This window comes from Lissotriton helveticus, chromosome 1_1 (genome assembly GCF_964261635.1).
Source record: "Lissotriton helveticus chromosome 1_1, aLisHel1.1, whole genome shotgun sequence".
Classification (NCBI taxonomy): domain Eukaryota; kingdom Metazoa; phylum Chordata; class Amphibia; order Caudata; family Salamandridae; genus Lissotriton; species Lissotriton helveticus.
The window spans coordinates 53,627,497-53,648,123 of NC_136057.1; the positions used below are offsets into that span (position 1 = coordinate 53,627,497).

The 20,627-nt window shown below is 47.7% G+C and overlaps 1 protein-coding gene across 1 annotated transcript in view; it reads right to left on the reverse strand.

The window, feature by feature from the left end:
* LOC144822345 (uncharacterized) overlaps nt 1–19,161 on the reverse strand; it is a 43,987-nt gene extending 24,826 nt beyond the window's left edge. Inside the window, exons 1-2 of the mRNA XM_078679775.1 lie at nt 18,983–19,161; nt 4,614–6,106 (exon numbers count right to left, since the gene is read on the reverse strand). Coding sequence (XP_078535901.1) covers nt 4,614–6,075 — 1,462 coding nt within the window. The 5' untranslated portion in view covers nt 6,076–6,106; nt 18,983–19,161. The remainder of the gene's footprint in view (nt 1–4,613; nt 6,107–18,982) is intronic.
* Nucleotides 19,162–20,627: the final 1,466 nt, after the last annotated feature.

A 20,627-nucleotide genomic window follows, 5' to 3' on the forward strand; every position in this document is an offset into this window, starting at 1 on the left:
TGAAATCACGCAACGGGAAGCTGAAATGCTGAGCAACACGTATGACGAACAAGCCTTGTCGCCGCCAGATCCCAGTCATCCTTAGCACAAGTAGAACCCTGAACACCACTCGCCCTCCCAGGCAGCCTACCCAAATAACAACCATCCAACCCTGTCAGCCTGGTCCAAGATCACTACCTACGCGTTGCTGTATGCTACTAAACTGTCAGTCAGCAGTCAAGCATGCCACTCAAATAGCCGAAACCATCCTAGGACACAAAATTGACTTCTGCTTTCCAACTGAAACCCGGCTGAATGACCACTCATCCTGTTTAATCAATTTCCTCAACCCACAGGGCTTCTCAATCATCCGTACGACCGCTAGGATCGTATTGGCGGAGGATTAACCATTATACACAAAAACTATCTGTGCTTAACTCCATTCCTCAACATGAAATACCCTACCTTTGAATATGTAGGAGTTCAACTCTCCTCCAAAGGCCCCAACTCTATCAAAATTCATGTCATCTATCACCCTCCTGGTGAAAAATGACAAATCTTTGAGGACTAAACAAACCTATTAACGCAAAACTACCTTAAAGGCAGCGCAGACGTTCTTCTAGGAGACCTGAATCTGCACTTGAACAATGCAGATGATCCAATAGTACAAGCCCTATCCACCCTCCTGGAAGCGAACGATCTCACCCAACACTGCAATAAACAAACTCATACCAAGGGCTCTATCCTTGTGTTGTATATGACTCTAGGACCCTAGTGTAATTTTCCCGATTCATGCCCATATATAGGTATAAATTACCCTATACTTATATAGGCATAGAAATCATAACCATATTTAGATTTAGCCTATGCAGCCCAAATACAGCATGGCTACTTCCACTAGTTATGAGAATCCACAACGATTTCTTGGAAAAACCCGCCTTCAGCAGCTAGGGACTTCCCCTTGCTTGAATACTAATTTATCTAAGAAATCATGGAGTTTTCAAAGAACTGAGTCTTTGATGACGTTATTATGTCCAACCGTACGTCAAACTCGGCACCTTCAAGGTATAAATATGCCCACATTTGCCCAGACAAACACACGGTGGTTTGGAGCAGTTCGACTATCTACTTGCCCGACGCATCACGCTGCAGCAAGTGCCAAAGGAAGCCGACCCTCCAGCTGACGCACTGAGAGACGCTGTCTTTTCTCTGGGTGAGAAATCCAGCTCCAGTGTTTCCAGGCTACCCTTGCGGGTTGCTGGGAAATCGAGTCCTGAGAGAGAGATACAAGACCTCCTTCAGGGAATCACAGCCCACAATCAGAGCCTGAGAAGTCTCTCCCCAGTGTGACTATGTTCTTTTTGAAAAGTAGCTTTGGCCTCGCTGCCGGTATTTGATTATTTTCCTCAAGATACCACTAGCAAAGCGCCCACTAATTTCCAAATCCGCCCACGGGCTTGCCATCTATCACAGTATTGGGTGTAAATGCCTGAGATGTCCTGATGGTTTTCTGCTTCAATATGGCCACCACACAGGCAGCATCGAGGGCGCTGGCCTTGCAGGGCGTGAATGTAATTTTTCAGCCCTCACACACCTTCTTCACAGCAGGCATCAGGTGTGTGTGGGGGGATCTCCCCGCACTCAGGTGTGTTATTCATTTAATAATTCAGTGTTTTATATAGTGCCAACATGACCCAGCTGGGTATCAGAGTGCTTCACAATTCTATAGCATTTTACTTCTGACATTTGGTTTGATTAGCCCTTTAAATAAACTACCAAGTACATATATTCACTTTTAAGTGGAAAGCATTTCTACTTTACAAATAATCTATGTCCTAAACATTACTAGAGATCAACTTGCATTACAATAGTATGCGTCCTAAATATTACAACATGTGACATTTTAGAAATACAAGTACTAAGAATACCTCATATCATTTAGTACAGTGGATTGTACGCAGCAAGCAACTGGTTACAGAATATATAGCTGTTATCATATACTGCTTTCGGCCCGGACACGTTGTACAGATGTGGCAGGGTCGCGTCATGATGCTGCTGGTGAGAGCTGCCAGAAGATGCTTCAATGGTACTGCCCTCTGTACATGCCAATGTCCCCTCACCCCAAGCGTCCTTCCAGAACCTTAGGTGCCAACTTTACAGTCGACAGTGAAGTTTCTGGTCGGCAGCAGTAGACATGAGCACTTTAGTTGAAACGGCTGCTACCATTATGCGATGGGGAGGTGGTGAAGGCAAGAAAATGAAGTAATTTGCTTTTATACATTACAAGCAAGGAGAGGCAAGCAGCGATGAGTGAGACGGTGAGGAACTGGCTCTCTTACTTTGAAGTCAGAGAAAGAACAGGCTGTTTAGGGGAAACATCATCTGACATTTGATCTCGGTCTGTGAATGAACAGCAAATGTGACGAGATAAGAACAAGAATTACAGCCATTTACAAAAAAGCTTGGAGCGAGTGAAAAAAGTGTTCTTATGAAGTGCTCTTAGACAAAGAAAAAAGAAAAAGTGCCTAACGCAGTTGATAATATGGGACCATTGCAAGAATACAAGTAACGGGACGGTGCTCCGTGGGAGGGAACAATTTACGAAAAGGAGGGACAGGTAGGAAAGATTAGCCATTTGGAAGCAAGGCTGTTTAAAGGAGATTCAAAGAAACAAATAAAAAGCAATGGGTGGGCAGTAAGCCCACAAAGTTAAGCGCTGTTGCGGCAAGACCTAAAGAAAAGAACTGTGCTGATGTTTCAGAATATATCAGAATTAGTACAAATGAAGCACATTTGTTTTGTATTACTGAAGTGTGGAGAAAAATATTTGAATAAGATTGAAACACATTAATACACTAGGGGATGACATTTGCAAACATTATCATTTATGTTCAGTAAAACCATATTTCGGTGGAAATGTAATGATCATTTCAATTGAAAATGTGTTGTCTGTAATGGCAGTGTGCTACCACACCAAGTATACACCACACTACGCCACTCAACTCCACACCACCCCACTCCAATCTATCCCACTCCACTCCAAAGTACCCCAATCCACCCCACTCCAATCCACCCCATTCCAATCAATTCATTCCCAATTTACCCACCACAATCTACCCCACTCTAACTCAATCTACCCCATTCCAATCCAATCTACCCTAATACACTCAATCTAACCCAATCTACCCGACTCCACCCCAATCTACCACACTCCACTCACATTTACCCCACTCTGCTCCAACATACCCCAGTCTACCCCACTCCACTTCAACCTACCCCAACTCTAATCTACTCCAATCTAACTGACTTCACCCCAATCTACCTCACTCTACTTCAGTCCAATTTACCCAACTCCATTTCAATGGATCCCACTGCAATCTATCCAACTCATCTACACTCCTACCACAATCTACCCAACTCCAATGTACCATAATCTAATGCACTCCTCTGTAATCTACCCCACTCCACCCAATCTATCCCTTTCCACTTCATCCAATCTACCCCACTCCATCCAAACCACCCCACTACAATCCACCCAATCTACCCCATTCCACTACACCCTAATCTACCCCACAACACTCCACTCCAATCTATCCAATTCCACTCCACCCCACGAAGCATTATTGAAGCAGCTGCTTAAAGCAACAAACAGAACTTTGCTTTTATTACTTCTGCTCTATGTTACTAGCTTACTATGAGAAGCAGAGGGAATATGTTTATTAGTTTCCTTAGATAAAGGAAGGGTGGAATAGTTCTGCATGTTTCTACACGTTTCGAGCTACTGCAGCTTTTATTTTAATGGCCTTTTATTGAACAGTTTCTAACATCTTTTTGCAACAAATATCTAACAGTTTTTATGTTTATTTTTGCACAAGAGGTTTTAAGTTCATTCTTCATGTTTGCAAACATGCTAGCTGCTGCATATGTAGGAGCTACGCACCAAGGTTTGTGGGAAAGGTGATGGTGTGACCATGTATTATACGAGATAAAGTACCACCTGGTGCATATAATAAGATTATTGCAAGTCACCTCAGAGTTCCAAAACCTTTGTGTATCTGTCTATCATGAGGTGGAGTGCACTTCTGGAGAACCCTGCAGTGACAACAACAGCCCTGGTCAGCCCTGCTGCTGAGGCCGAATACAGACTAGGATTTTTATATCAGGAACTGGAGACGACTGCGTCTTACCCAATGTAACTGTGCAACTGGAAACACAGTTCCCTCTCCAGACGGCACATGTCTGATATTCTCAATGAACACCACATCACTTGCATCCGACTATTACGTGCGATTCTGGCCAGTAAATCCTCACATGACTGGCGCTATTTCCAGTTCCTCAGCCTGGAATGGGGACGAACGACAAGAGCTACTAGCCTATTTGTCTCATGCAGAGTCCCATAACCAGACCTGTTTCTGCACAGGAAGGATGCCATCCTGTATGGAATCAGAGGAGGAGAATGCAGGGACACATCTGCACCCTGTGTACTCATACTCTGGGGTCAGTATGGCTCAGGGGGTTCCACCCAATCCCAAATGATCCCATTGGAGACTTTCTAAAATCTGTCCATACACATTTTGAAGAGGTTACATGTGTTAGTATGCACTCCAAGAGTCCATTTATAGTAAACCACATACCTGGGGTAGCTTCGAACAGCAATAAATGTGATTTTGTATTTCCTCTCTCCATTGAGTCTTCATCTGCAGTATTTGTATCCAGTCCTAAAAATGATGGAGGCGCACACTGACCCCGCTCATCAGGACAGAGCAGTTCTGCCTTGCAGTTCTGATGTTGATGCTGTAATTCAGGGTGCAGTTGTTCCACCGTGTTGTTCTGATCTGGTTTCTGTGCTTCAGGAAGCACTGACTCTAGCTCTTGGTCCTGTGCCGCAGTGTGCAGTGGTTCTAGCTTGTAATTCTGATCTGAACTGTGTGCATCTGTACAGGCCGGTTCTAGATTGTCATTTTGATCTGGTTCCTGTGCTTCAGGGCGCATAGATTCTAGCTCATAGTTCACATTTGGATCCTGCGCATAAGGAAGTTCCTGCTTCAAGCATAGGTGTTGCTGGAGGCGCTGGGTTTGTTGTGACCCCAACTCATCCAAGGACAATAGCCCAGACTCTATGTGTTCGTCTGATGACATCTCTTCAGGTGACACGGGTTGTAGGCTGCGGTTCTCCTGGGGATCTTGGAAATCAAAACACATCAATCCTTCCTCTAAGGGATCATCATGTTCCTTCCCATTTGGTAGCGCAGGTTGTATACGGTGGTTTTGCTGTGGTTCATGTCCTTCAGGAAATACTGGGTGTGGGCAGAGGTTCGGTTGCTGGTCCCAGCTATTAGCAGACAACGGGGATGGTTCTGGCTTCAGGTGCCCATCTGGTTTTCTCTCTTCTGGGAACGCTGACTGTATGCTCTGGTCTTGCTCTGGTGCCTGGCCAAGAACAAATTCTGAGTGAAGACACAGGTTTGCCTCCAGTGATCTGCCTGGAGGATCCATCTGAGAGCATCTGGATAGAGTACAATCCAGCTGTAGTCCATTTCCAGCTGGAAACCCAGATTGCAAGCACTGGTCCTCCCGTGGGTCACGTTGATCTGGAAACACTGGCTGTAGACAAAGGTTTGGCTCATATGGACGCACTTGAACATCGGTCGGAGAAGAGAGCGTACACTCCTGCTTTGGTGCATGCCCATCAGAAAACACTGTCTGAAGACACAAGCTCGGATCCCCTGGCCTATCAGGCTGAGGTGTCACAGGAGACTGGCTAACAGTACAATCTCTAATGCTCACTGGACAGACCATCTCCAAAGACACCTTATCATTATCTGGGTAACATTGATCCTTTTCTATCCAGATTTTCTTAATCAGCCCAGCGACTCTAGAAGGTACGTCCTCCACAGCAGTCAGCAAGTTATCCAGTTTGGCTTCCAACTCCTCCAGCATGGATAAAAGGATAATGTGGGGGAGGTCATCCAGAAGCAGTTCCAGCTCCTGGTCCCTCTGAGCACCATTTCGGGATCCTGAAGTTGAGATGTCATGGAGAGATTCACGTGAACACTGCGCTGTCACTTTCTTTTCTGGAGCCCGTCTTCTGCCCATTCTGGTACTCTGATTTTCAAGTCTCAAGTGTCTACAGAGGAGAGGAAAAGAGAAAAGACAACACGTTATCACAGGACCACTAGGCCAAAATATTCCTTCCTGTCTCACCAACCCCAGTGTGATCAGAGGAAATTGGGAATTTCTAAAGCCAGAAAAAAATTCAATCATTAAAATTTAACAATATCCATAACATAGTTCATATATTATGAAAGGCACTGATTTGAAATGCATTTCCAACACTATGTGTGTTCCTTGGTCTGCTCGAATTGCACACTTTTATGAAAATAATTTATACTGTAACAGCCTTGCAGCAATGAAAGGTTTATAATACCCTAGCAGACAAGACTGCTCTATCATTCTCACTTGCACTGTACACCTCTCTTTTGCAATATTCAGTTCAGTGACGGAAGCACGCACCAACATACCAAACCTCTACAGGATCTACAAAACACTTGTTATGTCATTACATGTAAAGAGAGCATGTTCAACCTGGGGTTTCTTGGAATTGAATCAGAAATATCCAAAATAGAAGACAACGAATCAGACCAGGGAAGAATGTGGTATGAGTAGGCTTGTGGACTGTTAGATTTCTGGGAAAACACTTGAAGTTAGATTCAAATGGATTTAGCCGGGAGAGAGCCCCATATGGAAGGAGCTTGTACCACAAAGCTGCGTCTACCTGATCTGATCTTCTGTAATTTCGGAATAGCAAGTAAATTCAAGTGAGATCGTAAGTTTTTTGCGGGTGTATCTTGCAATGAAGTGAGGGGCTAGACCTCTCAACCCATTAGGGCTCAGACAGAGGGTCGTAGACTGGATTTGTTATTTCAATATAGGTGTGACGTGTGCCCACCTCGGTATGTGATGTAGTAAACAAGCTGCGTCGCTGTGAATTACTTGTAGTCTATGAATGGTGTTATTGGGTAATCTTACATATACTCGGTTGGCATAATGCGATCTAGATAGGCCTGCGGCTACCACTATTGCTTTTCTTGTCTGAAGTGGGAGGAGAGGGGTTCGTTTCTGAAGCAGTTTCAGCATAAATCTGCATTTAGATCCTACTGCTCCAGCAGGCTGGTTCTTGCTAAGATTACAATTGATTATCACTCAGAGGCTTTTAGCTGTGGGTTTAGGCTCCGGTTCAATCTCATTTTTGTTGGTGAGTAAAGTTGTTTCCAAACGTTGGTCTTATTCTTTTGAATTACAATCTCAGTTTTGTCCACATACGGTTTTAGCTGATTCAACCTCATCAAGTAATCATCAAATGGCATCATATTTTGAGACAGGAGTGGTGATGCGGACATTCCATTGATAAGAATTATCTGAGAGCTGGTGTAGTTATAAAGCCTGGAACCTCTTGAAGACAGTTCTCTGACCAATAGTTTTTGCAGGTTAAGGGAGCAGAGGTATTGCCCTATAATTCTTGGTTATATCCGGCACTTCTCCCTGGTTTTTCAGTATCGTGAGCTCTACAGAATTTTGAAACACACTTGGAACGAAAGCTTGAGCTGCTGAATTGATGAAAACGCTCTGCAGGGGATTGCTCAAGATCTCGCTTTTCGATGGAGACACAGCAGCCTCAGCGTCCAGATACCATTACGGGTACACTTTACAAATGTGATTGATTGATTGCTGAAGTCAGAGATTCCATGACTGCTGGAGGGCAAGGGTCATTGGTGACCCGGATTTGACCTTGATCATAAATTCATGAAGCCTGTTTATTTCTTCAAACAAGGATAAGGTGGTTGAGTTCTTTTAGACTTGACATCAGAAAAAAAAGCCTTACATAAGAAAGTAAGAGATAAGGAGGAAAATAGGAAATGTAGGAAGCTGTACAATGAAGTTAGAAAAACTAGGATAAATTAAATGAAAGAGAAGGCTTGGGAGAACATTAAAGAAGCTTCAACGAGTAAAAACAGCTCCCTATTTTGGCAGGGCGTGAACGCTCCTTTTTTTACTAACAAGCCCGATGCGCCTTCCATTGAGGTAGCAATTGATGAAAAAACTTGGGTGGACTTCTTTTTAAATGTTTACTCCCTACTGAATGCCACAGAGAAGGAAACAGACTGCATGCTAGTGCTCAGGGGGGAGGGGGGAGGGCAGGGGGCTTTTTACGTAAATGAACAACGTAGATGGATTATACCCCTATTAAAACAGGGGGGATGGAGACAATGCCATCAAGCTCTTTTGTATTTACAGATGTTGGATAACTATTATTGCATTGGAACGATGGTGGGTTTCCTAAAAAGCATACTGAGAGCAAGGAACATTTTAAATGTTAGGTGTCTGACAGAAAATATATGGGATGTGTTATTTTTATGTTGACTAACTAGAAATAGCTACAGTAAATGAACTGTTTTATGAACTTATACATATTTATGTTTACCATTGTATTTTTAGAAGTGAGATGAGATGTTTTTAATTGACTGCTTTTATGATTTTACATGCCTAAAATCGAATGAAGCTCTTCTGACTTCAGAATTACTGCTGCTGTATTTGTTTATATTATCTTTGAAGAAATTTTTTGTTAAGTATTTAGATTGTCACAGAATGCCTCAATAGGAGTCAGGGAAGTTCTCATTTCTCATCTGGGGCGACAAATCGTTCAGGATTTTAAAAAATAATTTTATTATTTTCCTATTAAGAGGACTTTGCATGCGCGGTTTTGCATTTATATTGTGCAAGCTCAATTCTCAATGTGATTTTTCTCTCTTTATCATCCCTTTCCCGGCAGTGTCGAAGCAATGCAGGTTTCGCCTTCTTTTACTGGTACTGGTCTGGTGTGGTTTATAACTAGCCTGTCTGAGCCACAGAGTGGATTATTTTTCTTTGGATAGAATGTCTTCAATTGATGGGAAGAGGGGCGGGGATGGAATTGTGAGAGTGTTGATAACACTGGCTCTGTATTAATGTGTCGCCATGTGTGTATGGTTTCATTTGCTGCTTGTGGATCAAGTTAGAAAATCTACCGGAATACAAACGCTGATCAAATACTGATTGGACTGTATGCAAGGAAGGATGATTATATTGGATTGATTCAAATTATACGCCCATATCAGATCTAAGGGATTTTGTTTTATGTGAGCTGAGCATGTAATGTGTTGGTGTAAACTCACCATTATTCACTCAGCAAATTCATTATCTTTAGGGACCGAGTTGAAGTCATCAATTCCAAAATTGAGAAAGGGAGCAGATCTACACCTTCAGTTTGAGTAATTTGTTTCAGAGATGTGCGGATCCACTGGTGAATAATTGCTGCTATCTCACCTCCTTTCTCTGAGCTTGTTCTCATTTGGTTATCTTCGGGTATGGCTTCTAGAGATCTGGAATAGATTCCTCTGACAACCAGGTTTCTGTTAAGAACATGATATCCGGCTTAAGAAATTCTAATAATTTTAGTATTTCCACCTTATCTTTGCCTAGGGAGGGTGGGTTTAGTTAAGCCGCTTTTAACAACTCCTCAATCGGAGGATGTAGAAGAGTCTTATTGTTTGTTTGTCCGCAGTGAGGGCTGTTGAGTACCAGATTACTCTATATGTGTGGCTGGCATACACGCCATTTGCTTCTAAAGTTGAGACAAGCATGGGAGATACTAAAATCTCTGTACCTGAAAGACAATAGATCTCATGCTGAATATGCTGAAGTGGAGTGGTGTGGCTCACTGGTTAGAGGCGGCAGACCCGAAAGCAGAGAACGGCCGGGACCAGGGTTCAATTCCCGACGCGGCAGGGTCGTGGACCAGGGTCAGCGGACTCGACAATTCTCGCCTCGGTGCCTACTCTAACCAGGGATCACACTCAGCAACTCTGGGCATTAAGCTTGCCTCATCTCTACAACGTCCCCCCACAGATGCCGGGGATGCCTGGTTTCACATTGGAGATACCCAGAAAGGGACCATCTCACAGGGAAAGCCAGGACGGGTTCCCCAGCGGTCTGCAGCGCCGGGATGCTTACGGGCAGCTGTGCGCTTTACAAATCCCACACATTTACAATATGCAACATTTTGAGTATATCAATCAATCAATCAATCAGGTCATTTATAGAGCGCACTACTCACCCGTAGGGTCTCAAGGCGCTGGGTAGGGGGGGGGTGCCGTTACTGCTCGAACAGCCAAGTCTTGAGCTTCTTCCTGAAGGAGAGGGGGTCTTGGGTCAGGCGCAGGTCGGTCGGGAGTGAGTTCCAGGTCTTGGCGGCCAGGTAGGAGAAGGACCTTCCTCCTGTTGTCGCTCTTCGGATGCGGGGGACGGCGGCGAGGGCGTGGTTGGTTGATCTGAGGAGGCGCTTGGGAGTGTAGAAGTTGATCCGGTTGTTGAGGTAGCTCGGGCCTTGGTCGTGTAGGGCTTTGTGCGCGTGGGTGAGGAGACGGAAGGTGATTCTCTTGTTGACCGGGAGCCAGTGCAGATCTCTCAGGTGTCCGGAGATGTGGCTGCGTCGGGGGATGTCGAGGATGAGTCTGGCCGAGGCGTTCTGGATCCGCTGGAGTCTCTTCTGGAGCTTGGCGGTGGTTCCGGCGTAGAGGGCGTTGCCGTAGTCCAGTCGGCTGGTGACGAGGGCCTGGGTGACCGTCTGCCTCGTCTCGGTGGGGATCCACCGGAAGATCTTACGTAGCATGCGCAGGATGTTGAAGCAAGACGAGGAGACGGCGTTTACTTGTCTGGTCATGGAGAGGGAGGAGTCCCGGATGAAGCCCAGGTTGCGTGCGTGGTCCGTCGGTTTGGGTGCGGTGCCCAGGGCGGGGGGCCACCAGGAGTCGTCCCAGGCGGAGGGCGAGGAGCCCAGGATGAGGACCTCCGTCTTGTCCGAGTTCAGTTTCAGGCGGCTGGTCGTCATCCATTCGGCTACCTCTCTCTCTTGGTCAGGGAGAGGATCAGCTGGGTGTCGTCGGCGTAGGAGATTATGTTGAGGTTGTGTTGGCGTGCGATGGCCGCGAGGGGGCTCATGTAGACGTTGAAGAGGGTGGGGCTCAGTGAGGATCCTTGAGGGACGCCGCAGATGACTTTGGTGGCCTCTGACTTGTACGGTGGTAGGCGGACTCTCTGTGTTCTTCCGTCGAGGAAGGAGGTGATCCATTCCAGTGCCTTGTCCTGGATTCCGATGTTGCCGAGGCGCTGTACTAGGGTGCGGTGGCAGACAGTGTCGAAAGCCGCGGAGAGGTCCAGGAGGATGAGGGCCGCTGTTTCTCCGTTGTCCATCAGAGTTCGAAGGTCATCGGTGGCAGCGATGAGGGCGGTCTCGGTGCTGTGGTTCGCTCGGAAGCCCGACTGTGAGGGGTCGAGGGATCCATTCGTCTCGAGGAAGGCGGCCAGCTGTTTGTTGACGGTCTTCTCGATGACTTTGGCCGGAAACGGGAGGAGCGAGATGGGACGGTAGTTCTTGAGGTCGGTGGGGTCTGCTGTGGGTTTCTTGAGAAGAGCGCTGAGTTCGGCGTGCTTCCATCTCTCAGGGAAGGTGGCGGTTTCGAAGGAGGTGTTGATGATGTCCCGCAGGTGGGGTGCGATGACAGCGTCGGCCTTGTTGAAGACGTGGTGAGGGCAGTCGGAGATCCGGAATGGATGGAGTTCATTGTGCGGATGGTGTCTTCGGTGCTGATCGGGGTCCAGGTGCGGAGGGTGGTGGTGGGTGGCGTTGTTGCGGTTGTGGCTTGCGTTGGTTGGTTGTTGAAGCTGTTGTGTATGTCCGTGATCTTGTTGTGGAAGTAGGACGCGAGGGAGTTGCAGAGGTCTTGCGACGGGGTGATGTCATTGTTTCTACCCGACTCCTGGTCCGAGCGGATGTGGCTAGGCATTCCTGGGAGCAGACAGGCTTGTCTTTGGCAAAATGCTTGGCACACACACACAAAATGTTTGCAACACACACGCACACAAAACAAAATTGCTCTTTAAAAACTCCATTCAACTGTATACTCACAGATGTGACACAAACTCCAACTCTTCTTGTACAGCCTCACACCTCATTAATAAATGGATTAATGTAACACACCAGATGTCTCTCAAACACATCAAAAATCTTCAGTTCCACACAATGCTGCACAAAGACATACAATTACACAGGCATTCATCTCTGCTGTGCACACACATTTCATGAAACACAATTCATACACAGATTGTACCCCAGGCACAAACACGTACACATTAGAAAGAAGCAAATGTTTTTATCAGACTGATCAGTCACTTTCAGACTCATTTATAATGTATCCACCCAAGACGACCAGTCACACAAACAATCACATACACACAAATCACTTCCATACGTTTAGTCCCGGAACATTAGGCTCATTGAAGCCATTCACAGCCATCACCTACTCCCAGAGATCTACACACAGGGCGGGCAGAAGGCGGGTACAGATCTGCACAATGACATGCAACACCCCAAATAATCACGGCTCACTCTTCACACAAAGTTCTTGCAGCCTCTTCAACAGAGCTGTGACATCCCAGAGTCTCTGAGGCAACACCCAATGTGGAATGCTGCTGAGGGAGTTGGAAGGTATCAGTATCTCAGGAGGAAGCAGATCTGTGGGTGGAGCATTCTGTAAGGAAATAAACTCCGCCCTTTCTATCACCACCATGGACACGCGATACTTCATATATTAGCAACGCGCGGAAATATGGAAAAATGTACAAGGCTTCAATATCACATTGTGAGAGTACTGAGGATCTGTGAATTTTATGTTAAAAAAGCCACCGAAGCGGGTGATAACACAGAGAAACTTTGTCACTTCTTCAAACACTCCACACATTGCATGTGCGCTGCACTTCACAGCACAAACACAACCTGTGGAGTGTGTAAGGATTACTTTATGTATAGGATTTTGTACTGGAATGGTGTGTTCCCAGTATGAATCCTATGCTAGACAGCACACACACCTCTGTCCTACGGTGAAAAGGTTTTGCGTGGCACTAGGTAGACTGTGTACTTGTGCTGGGGTAGTGAGCAACAGCGTGCAGTGTTTCATAAATCTGGCTCAGGGCTGCTTGCTCCTCCTTGTACTTTATCGTGCTCCAACAAAATGGTGTACACTGTTGCACTAAAAAACATTAAATATGCGCAGTAGCGTGCATGCTTGGTCTGCCCAGCCTCAACCCTCACATTCTCTTGTGCATGCTTGGTCTGCCCAGCCTTAACCCTCACATTTTCTTGTGCATGCTTGGTCTTCCCAGCCTCAACCCTCACATTCTCTTGTGCATGCTTGGTCTGCCCAGCCTCAACCCTCACATTCTCTTGTGCATGCTTGGTGTGCCCAGCCCTAACCCTCACATTTTCTTGTGCATGCGTGGTCTATGCAGCCTCAAACCTCACATTCTCTTGTGCATGCGTGGTCTGCCCAGCCTCAACCCTCACATTCTCTAGTGCATGCGTGGTCTACGCAGCCTCAACCCTCACATTCTCTTGTGCATGCTTGGTCTGTCCAGCCTCAACCCTCACATTCTCTTGTGCATGCTTGGTCTGCCCAGCCTCAACCCTCACATTCTCTAGTGCATGCGTGGTCTACGCAGTCTCAACCCTCACATTCTCTTGTGCATGCTTGGTCTGTCCAGCCTCAACGCTCACATTCTCTTGTGCATGCTTGGTCTGCCCAGCCTCAACCCTCACATTCTCTAGTGCATGCTTGGTCTACGCAGCCTCAACCCTCACATTCTCTAGTGCATGCTTGGTCTGTCCAGCCTCAACCCTCATATTCTCTTGTGCATGCTTGGTCTGTCCAGCCTCAACCCTCACATTCTCTAGTGCATGCTTGGTGTGCCCAGTCCTAACCCTCACATTTTCTTGTGCATGCTTGGTCTGCCCAGCTTCAACCCTCATATTCTCCTGTGCATGCATGGTCTGCCCAGACTTAAACCTCCCATTCTCATGTGCACGCTTGGTCTGCCCAGCCTCAACCCTCACATTCTCTTGTGCATGCTTGGTCTTCCCAGCCTCAACCCTCACATTCTCTTGTGCATGCTTGGTCTGCCCAGCCTCAACCCTCACATTTTCTTGTGCATGCTTGGTCTGCCCAGGCTCAACCCTCACATTCTCTTGTGCATGCTTGGTCTGCCCAGCCTCAACCCTCACATTCTCTTGTGCATGCTTAGTCTGCCCAGCCTCAACCCTCACATTCTCTTGTGCATGCTTGGTCTGTCCAGCATCAACCCTCACATTCTCTTGTGCATGCTTGGTGTGCCCAGCCCTAACCCTCACATTTTCTTGTGCATGCGTGGTCTATGCAGCCTCAAACCTCACATTCCCTTGTGCATGCGTGGTCTGCCCAGACTTAAACCTCCCATTCTCTTGTGCATGCTTGGTATGCCCAGCCTTAACCCTCACATTCTCTAGTGCATGCTTCGTCTGCCAAGCCTCAACCGTCACATTCTCTTGTGCATGCGTGGTATGCCGGCCTCAACACTCACATTCTCTTGTGCATGGTTGATCTGCCCAGCCTCAACCCTCACATTCTCTTGTGCATGCGTGGTCTGCCCAGATTTAACCCTCACATTTTCTTGTGCATGCTTGGTCTGCCCAGCCTTAAACCTCACATTCTCTTTTGCATGTTTCATCTGCCTAGTTTTAACCGTCACATTCTCCAGCAGCTAGTGACAATTGCAGGGAAATGAGTGTGTTTTATCACTCTCTCCGTACTTCACCTCACCGTCCCGCTTAACATATCTATACTTCTCTGTGTACCTCCACCCTCTCTTTTATCTCCGAAATCTTTAGCTCAGCTTCATCTACCTCACCTCCCATCCAATATATGTCACTCTTTTCACCCTTTATATACCTCTCTCTCATGCCCTTGCCTCTCTCTCTCTTTAGTCTCTGTACCTACATCTACATCACTCATAATCCTCGCTCTCTTACTCAACTCCCTCTACCTCATCCCTATCTCTGTACCACACTTATTTTGTTTCTCTATTACATCCCTGTTTCTCTCCTCCTTCCATTTCACTTCTCACTCAAACTCATCTCCAGCTTTACCTCACTTCCATACTCTCTCCATGTCCTACTACATTACCTCCCTCGCCTTCTCTCTCATCCCTTTCCATGCCTCACCATTCTCCTCTGCTCTCTAGCTCATTTCTCTCTGCCTCACCTCTATCTGCCCCACCAACCCCTCACTCACTGAATATATTTTAGATTTAACTAATTATTAATTTACTACCTAATCTCTCCAACTCCCTTTCTCACCCTCTACCTCTGTTCCATTTCCTTCACATCTCGAAATATCTTACTACTTGCTGGCTACCTCAATTGCTCTACCTCAACCATTAACTATTCTCTCTTTCTCTCCCCATCACTCGCTCTTTCACTCAAACACACATCATTCTCTGGACCTCCTTCTCCATTTCACCTCACCCCCTCCATCTCAACTATCGCTCTCAAACTTTATCTGTCCGGATCGCTCTACCTAACTGTCTCTTCCTCTTTAATTTTCCCACAACTCTATATCTCTATTTCAACATCACCTATCTTTCTCCAGTTCATATATGTTTTCAAATTCCTTGTTTCACTCTACTGCGGATTCCTCTTTCTACACTTCACTCCTCTCTACTCTTGTAACCTGAAAAGTTGTGCTCTATCCCTTCTCATTTTGCACTCTCTATTGTGCATCCTCCACTTCTTGCTGCTTGTACCTCTCTCTAATTCACCTTTTATCTATATTGCCTCTCTCTTCACCTCCCCCCCTGGAAAACTGTCCTCTTCTGTCTTTCTACATTACCTTCTCCCTAAACTCCACCTATTTCTCTACCTCTCTTTCACATCTTCCTCTATCTACCACTCTTCATCATTCCATCCGGCTACCTCACATTTTTCTATATTCTTTTCCTCTCTCCACCTCCCATATCTTTCTACATAATTTCCGTCTCTCGCTTCCACCTCTACTTCATGTCTTTCGCTCTACTGATCTCATTAAGTCTCTGTACATCTCCTGTGTCCTGGCCGGTCCCATTATCTTATTGAGCAGGGTCACAGGTAACTGTCTAGCTGGAGAGGTTTACATATATATATAGAAGTGATGATGGACAAGGCAGAGGAAGAGAAAATAAAGGGGAGTTATTAGATGGGACTGTGATACATCTCCCAGCAGTGCTTTGATTTTTCGTTGCTGCAGCAGGAATGTCAATGGTGAAAGGGCTATATTTACAGTAACAAATTTTCTGCAACTAAAGCTACAATTTCAAGTGTTATATGCATATGTCTTTTTATTGTAATATTATGCACTAGTCCACTAAAGTAGCAGGTTTCCCTGCTATGGAAATAACAAGCTGGCTGGATATCCACATAAAATGTTTTTGCAAATAAAAGATCTAGACCCACACTCAAAAATAAATATCTTTATCAATGTTTGTGCAAGCTTCTTTTGATAGTACTTGGCTGGTGGACTATAGCCAGCTTGGGCTTTAGACGCTTTTGCCAGCCCTGGGTTCTGAAGGTTTAACAGGATTCAATCTTTTTTTGGCATCATAGGGACTTCAAGTGAGCCTAAAAGTGGTAATAAATTCAAATGTATTCCAAATAGGGAGCCCCAAATATGTGTCGCCCGGGGTTCTACAAACCCTTAATATCTCAATGAACTGTAAGGTATAGTTTCATATGCTAGTTTGAACAAGCGTCACCAACTGAATGCAAAACAACTGCCTCAAGTCTGACCCAACTGTTCTGACCTGCGGCCCCCATGATGTATGTTCAACCTCTGCCAATGAGCCCTGGGAGAGACACCCCTAAATGAATGGAGGAGGGGCAGCAGGAGTGGGACAGAGAGCCTTTGACCCCCAAGATACTTCAAGGGCCGATAACCCCAAAATAAATACCCCTTCAGAGAGGGATACTATGAGAGCTGGCACTACAAGAACTGCATTCACACTTCCTAGATTGCACGATGAGTGTGAGAGGCTCGTGGCATGCACACCACATCCAACGCCTAACTTACCCCGCTGTGGGTCATATGACTGTGTGAGCATTTAGTGCTGCCCCCCGCATCTGACCCCAAGTCATAGCACTTCACATCTGTATGAGCTCATGTGCTGTACCATGCAGTGCTACCACTGCTGCAAACAAGGACTGCAGGAGGCTTGGTGCTGCTCAACTCTCTGCACCCAGTGGTTTTTGTTTTTTAGTTTTATATCGCGCCAACTAGGCCCTCCCCCTCCGCCTTCATCTGCCTCGGGCCCCACATTCCCCCATCACTGCCTCGGGCCCTCCTCATCACTCTCCCCTGCGCCCCTCCCACTAACTCTGCACCGGGCCCTCCCCCCTCTATCCAGGACTCTCCCCCCTACTCTGCCCTGGGGCCTCCCCCCTTTGCCTGGGCCTTCCTCCCCCCTCTGCCTCAGCCCCTCCTCCCTGCGCCCCTCCCCCTCTGCCATGGGCCTCTCCCTACTCTGCCCTGGCCCCTCCTCCCTGAGTCCCTCCCCCGTCTGCACTGGGCCCTCTTCTCCCCTCTGCCCCAGCCCCTCCTACCCCTTCTACCCTGGGCCCCTCCTCCCCCTCTGCCTGGGCCCCTTCTCCCCCTCTGCCCAAGGTCCTCCTCCCTCCTCGACCCAGGGCCCTCCTCCCCTTCTTCTGCCCTGGCCCCTCCCCCCTCTTCTGCCCCGGCCCCTCGTCCCCCTCTTCTGCCCGGCCCCTCCATCCCCCTCTTCTGCCCGGCCCCTCCACCCCCCTCTTCTGCCCCGGCTCCTCCTCCCCTTCTGCCCCAGCCCACCTAAGTCTCACCCTCTCCCCTTCCCCTCTCCTTTGCCCCGGCCCCTCCCCCATTCTGCCCCAGCCCTCTTCTGCCCCGACTCCTCCCTCCTCTTCTGCCCTGGCCCGCCTCCCTCCTTTTTCCCCCACCTCTGCCCAGGTCCACCTAAGTCTCACCCTCTCTCCTCTGCCCTGGGCCCTCCTCCCCCCCTCCCCCGTCCTCTGCCTCGCGCCCTGCTCCCCCCTCTTCTGCTCCAGCCCCTCCTCCCCCTCTGTCCTGGGCCCTTTGCCCCCTCTTCTGCCCTGGCCCCTCCTCCTCATGCCCTCCGCCCCCCCCAGCCCTGGCCCCTCCTCCTTCCTCTGCCCTGGCCCCTCCTCTTCCCTCTGCACTGGCCCCTTCCTCCCCCTCTTCTGTCCTGGCCCCTCCCCCCCTCCTTTGCACAGGCCCCTCCTCCTCCTCTGCACCAGCACCTCCTCTGTTCAGCCCATCTTCCACTCTCTGCTCTGGCCCCCCTCCCCCTTCTCTGCCCAGCCCCCCTTCTCTGCCCCCGCCTCTGCCCCAGCACCCCCTCCCCCCTCCTGCCCCTCACCTCCCTGCCACTCCTTCCTCCTCTGCTTCAACCCCTCCTCCCTCCTCTGCTCTGTGCCCCTCCTCCTTCGTCCCCCCTCCTTTGCCCCTCCTCCTAATCCTCCCCCTCCTCTGCCCTCTTCCTCCCCTCATCTACCCCCATTCTCCCCCCTCCCCCCCTCATATGCTCGCCTCCTCTGTTCCCCCCTCCCTCGGGCCCTCCTCTCCTCACCTTCCTCTGCTCCTCCCCCCTCTGCCCCCTCCTCCTCCCTCTGCTCCCCTCCTCCCTCCACATCTGCCCCTCCCCCCTCTACCCCCTCTCTGCCCTCTCCTCCCCCTCCTCTGTTCCCCCTCCCCCTCTGGCCCCCTCCTCTTTCTCCTCCTCCTCTGCCCCTCCCCCTCTGCCCTCTCCTCCTCCCTCTGGCCTCCTCCCTCCACCTCTGCCCCTCCCCCCTCTGCCCCCCTTCTCACCCCTATTGGCTCCCCTCCTCCCCCCTCTACTCCCCTCCTCCCTGCACCTCTGCCAATCCCCCCTCTGCCCCACCTCATTTCCCCTCCCCCTCTATCCCCACTCCCCTTCCTCGCCCCTCCTCGCCCCCTCCTCTCGCTCCTCCTCCTCTGCCCCTCCCCCCTCTGCCCCCTCCTCTGTTCCCCCCTTCCTCGGGCCCTCCTCTCCTCACCTTCCTCTGCTGTATGAAACTGAACAGTTTCACTTCCGGGTCAGCACGTGCTGCTTCTCCCTGGCCTGTGAGTGTAGTAATCACTCCAAGCTTGTTGAGATGTTTCAAGAGTATTTATTGTAGAACAAGAGTACATCAGTGATACAGCCCCAGCAGGAGCAGCAAGCAAGGCCCTCAGACCTTCTCCAACTGTGGTTTTCATACAACAACATTCCATGTTACATCATCCTTACATGGTTCCGCTGGTGGAGAGATGAATGAAACAATTTACAACATAGCTAAAATATAATCCATGTGACATCATCCTTACAGGGTTCCACTTGTGGAGAGATGGATGATACAAACTACAACATAGCTAAGATATAATCCATGTTAATCATCCTTACAGGGTTCCGCTGGTGGAGAGATGGACGATACAAACTGCAACATAGCTAAAATATAATCCATGTGACATCACCCTTACAGGGTTCCGCTGGTGGAGAGATGGATGATACAACCTACAACATAACTAAGATATAATCCATGTTACATCATCCTGACAGGCTCCACTGGTGGAGAGATGGATGATACAACCTACAACATAGCTAAAATATAATCCATGTGACATCATCCTTACAGGGTTCCACTGGTGGAGAGATGGATGATACAATCAACAACATAGCTAAAATATAATCCATGTGACATCATCCTTACAGGGTTCCACTGGTGGAGAGATGGACGATACAAACTACAACATAGCTAAAGTATAATCCAAGTAAACTTGGGAAAAAACCTACTGTGGCCATGATGAAACTATATAATGCCAAATCCATAGCTACTGCAGTCTATGGCAGTGAGATATGGGGCCATACAAATGGCGAACAGCTACAAATAGTTGAAAACAATTTTCTAAAGCGTCTGTTGTGTGTCCCAGTAAGTACACCGAATTTAGCGGCACATGAAGAGCTTGGTTGTCAGTATATAACTGACATTGTTGGACTGAAACCATTGTTATGTTGGCTAAAATTATGGCTAAATCAGGAAATCCCCCTAACACACCAGATAATGGAAGATCTTGTTTCACTTGATTATGCGATGTGTGTACCGTGGCTAAAATACTTGAAGTCCAATTTTTTGAAGCTTGGTCGCCTGAACGTGTTTGAAAATCCTAGGGATATAGTCAAGGGTGACGTTGTAGCAATTAAGAGGGCCTTTCTTATGGATCGCAGTGCCCTAAGAGATGAGGTTGAGCTCCTGAAACCCAATGTTAGAAAGTATATCATGTTAAGAACTTGTGATAATATGGAAATGTATCTAACATGCTCCTTCTCCTCTCATGATAAATTTTTGCTGACTCGGTTCAGGTTCAATATTTTTCATCATGTTTTAATCAGACCAATGTCGGACATTTTTAAGAAACCTGCAGCTCCCTGTGGCTGCGACGGGAAGTCTCCACAGGATATGCTGCATTTTATATTTTTATGTACATTTTATGAGTACCCCCGTAGGCGGTATCTTGTCACTCTTTTAAAGAAACTAAATTTTAAACAAATTAGACCCGCCCTTGTATACTTACAGCTGTTGCATTCTGATTGTGTTCTTCAGGTGTTAGAATTTTTAAAACTAACGGTGAGAATAAGAAAATGCCTTGATGAGTAATTGTGAA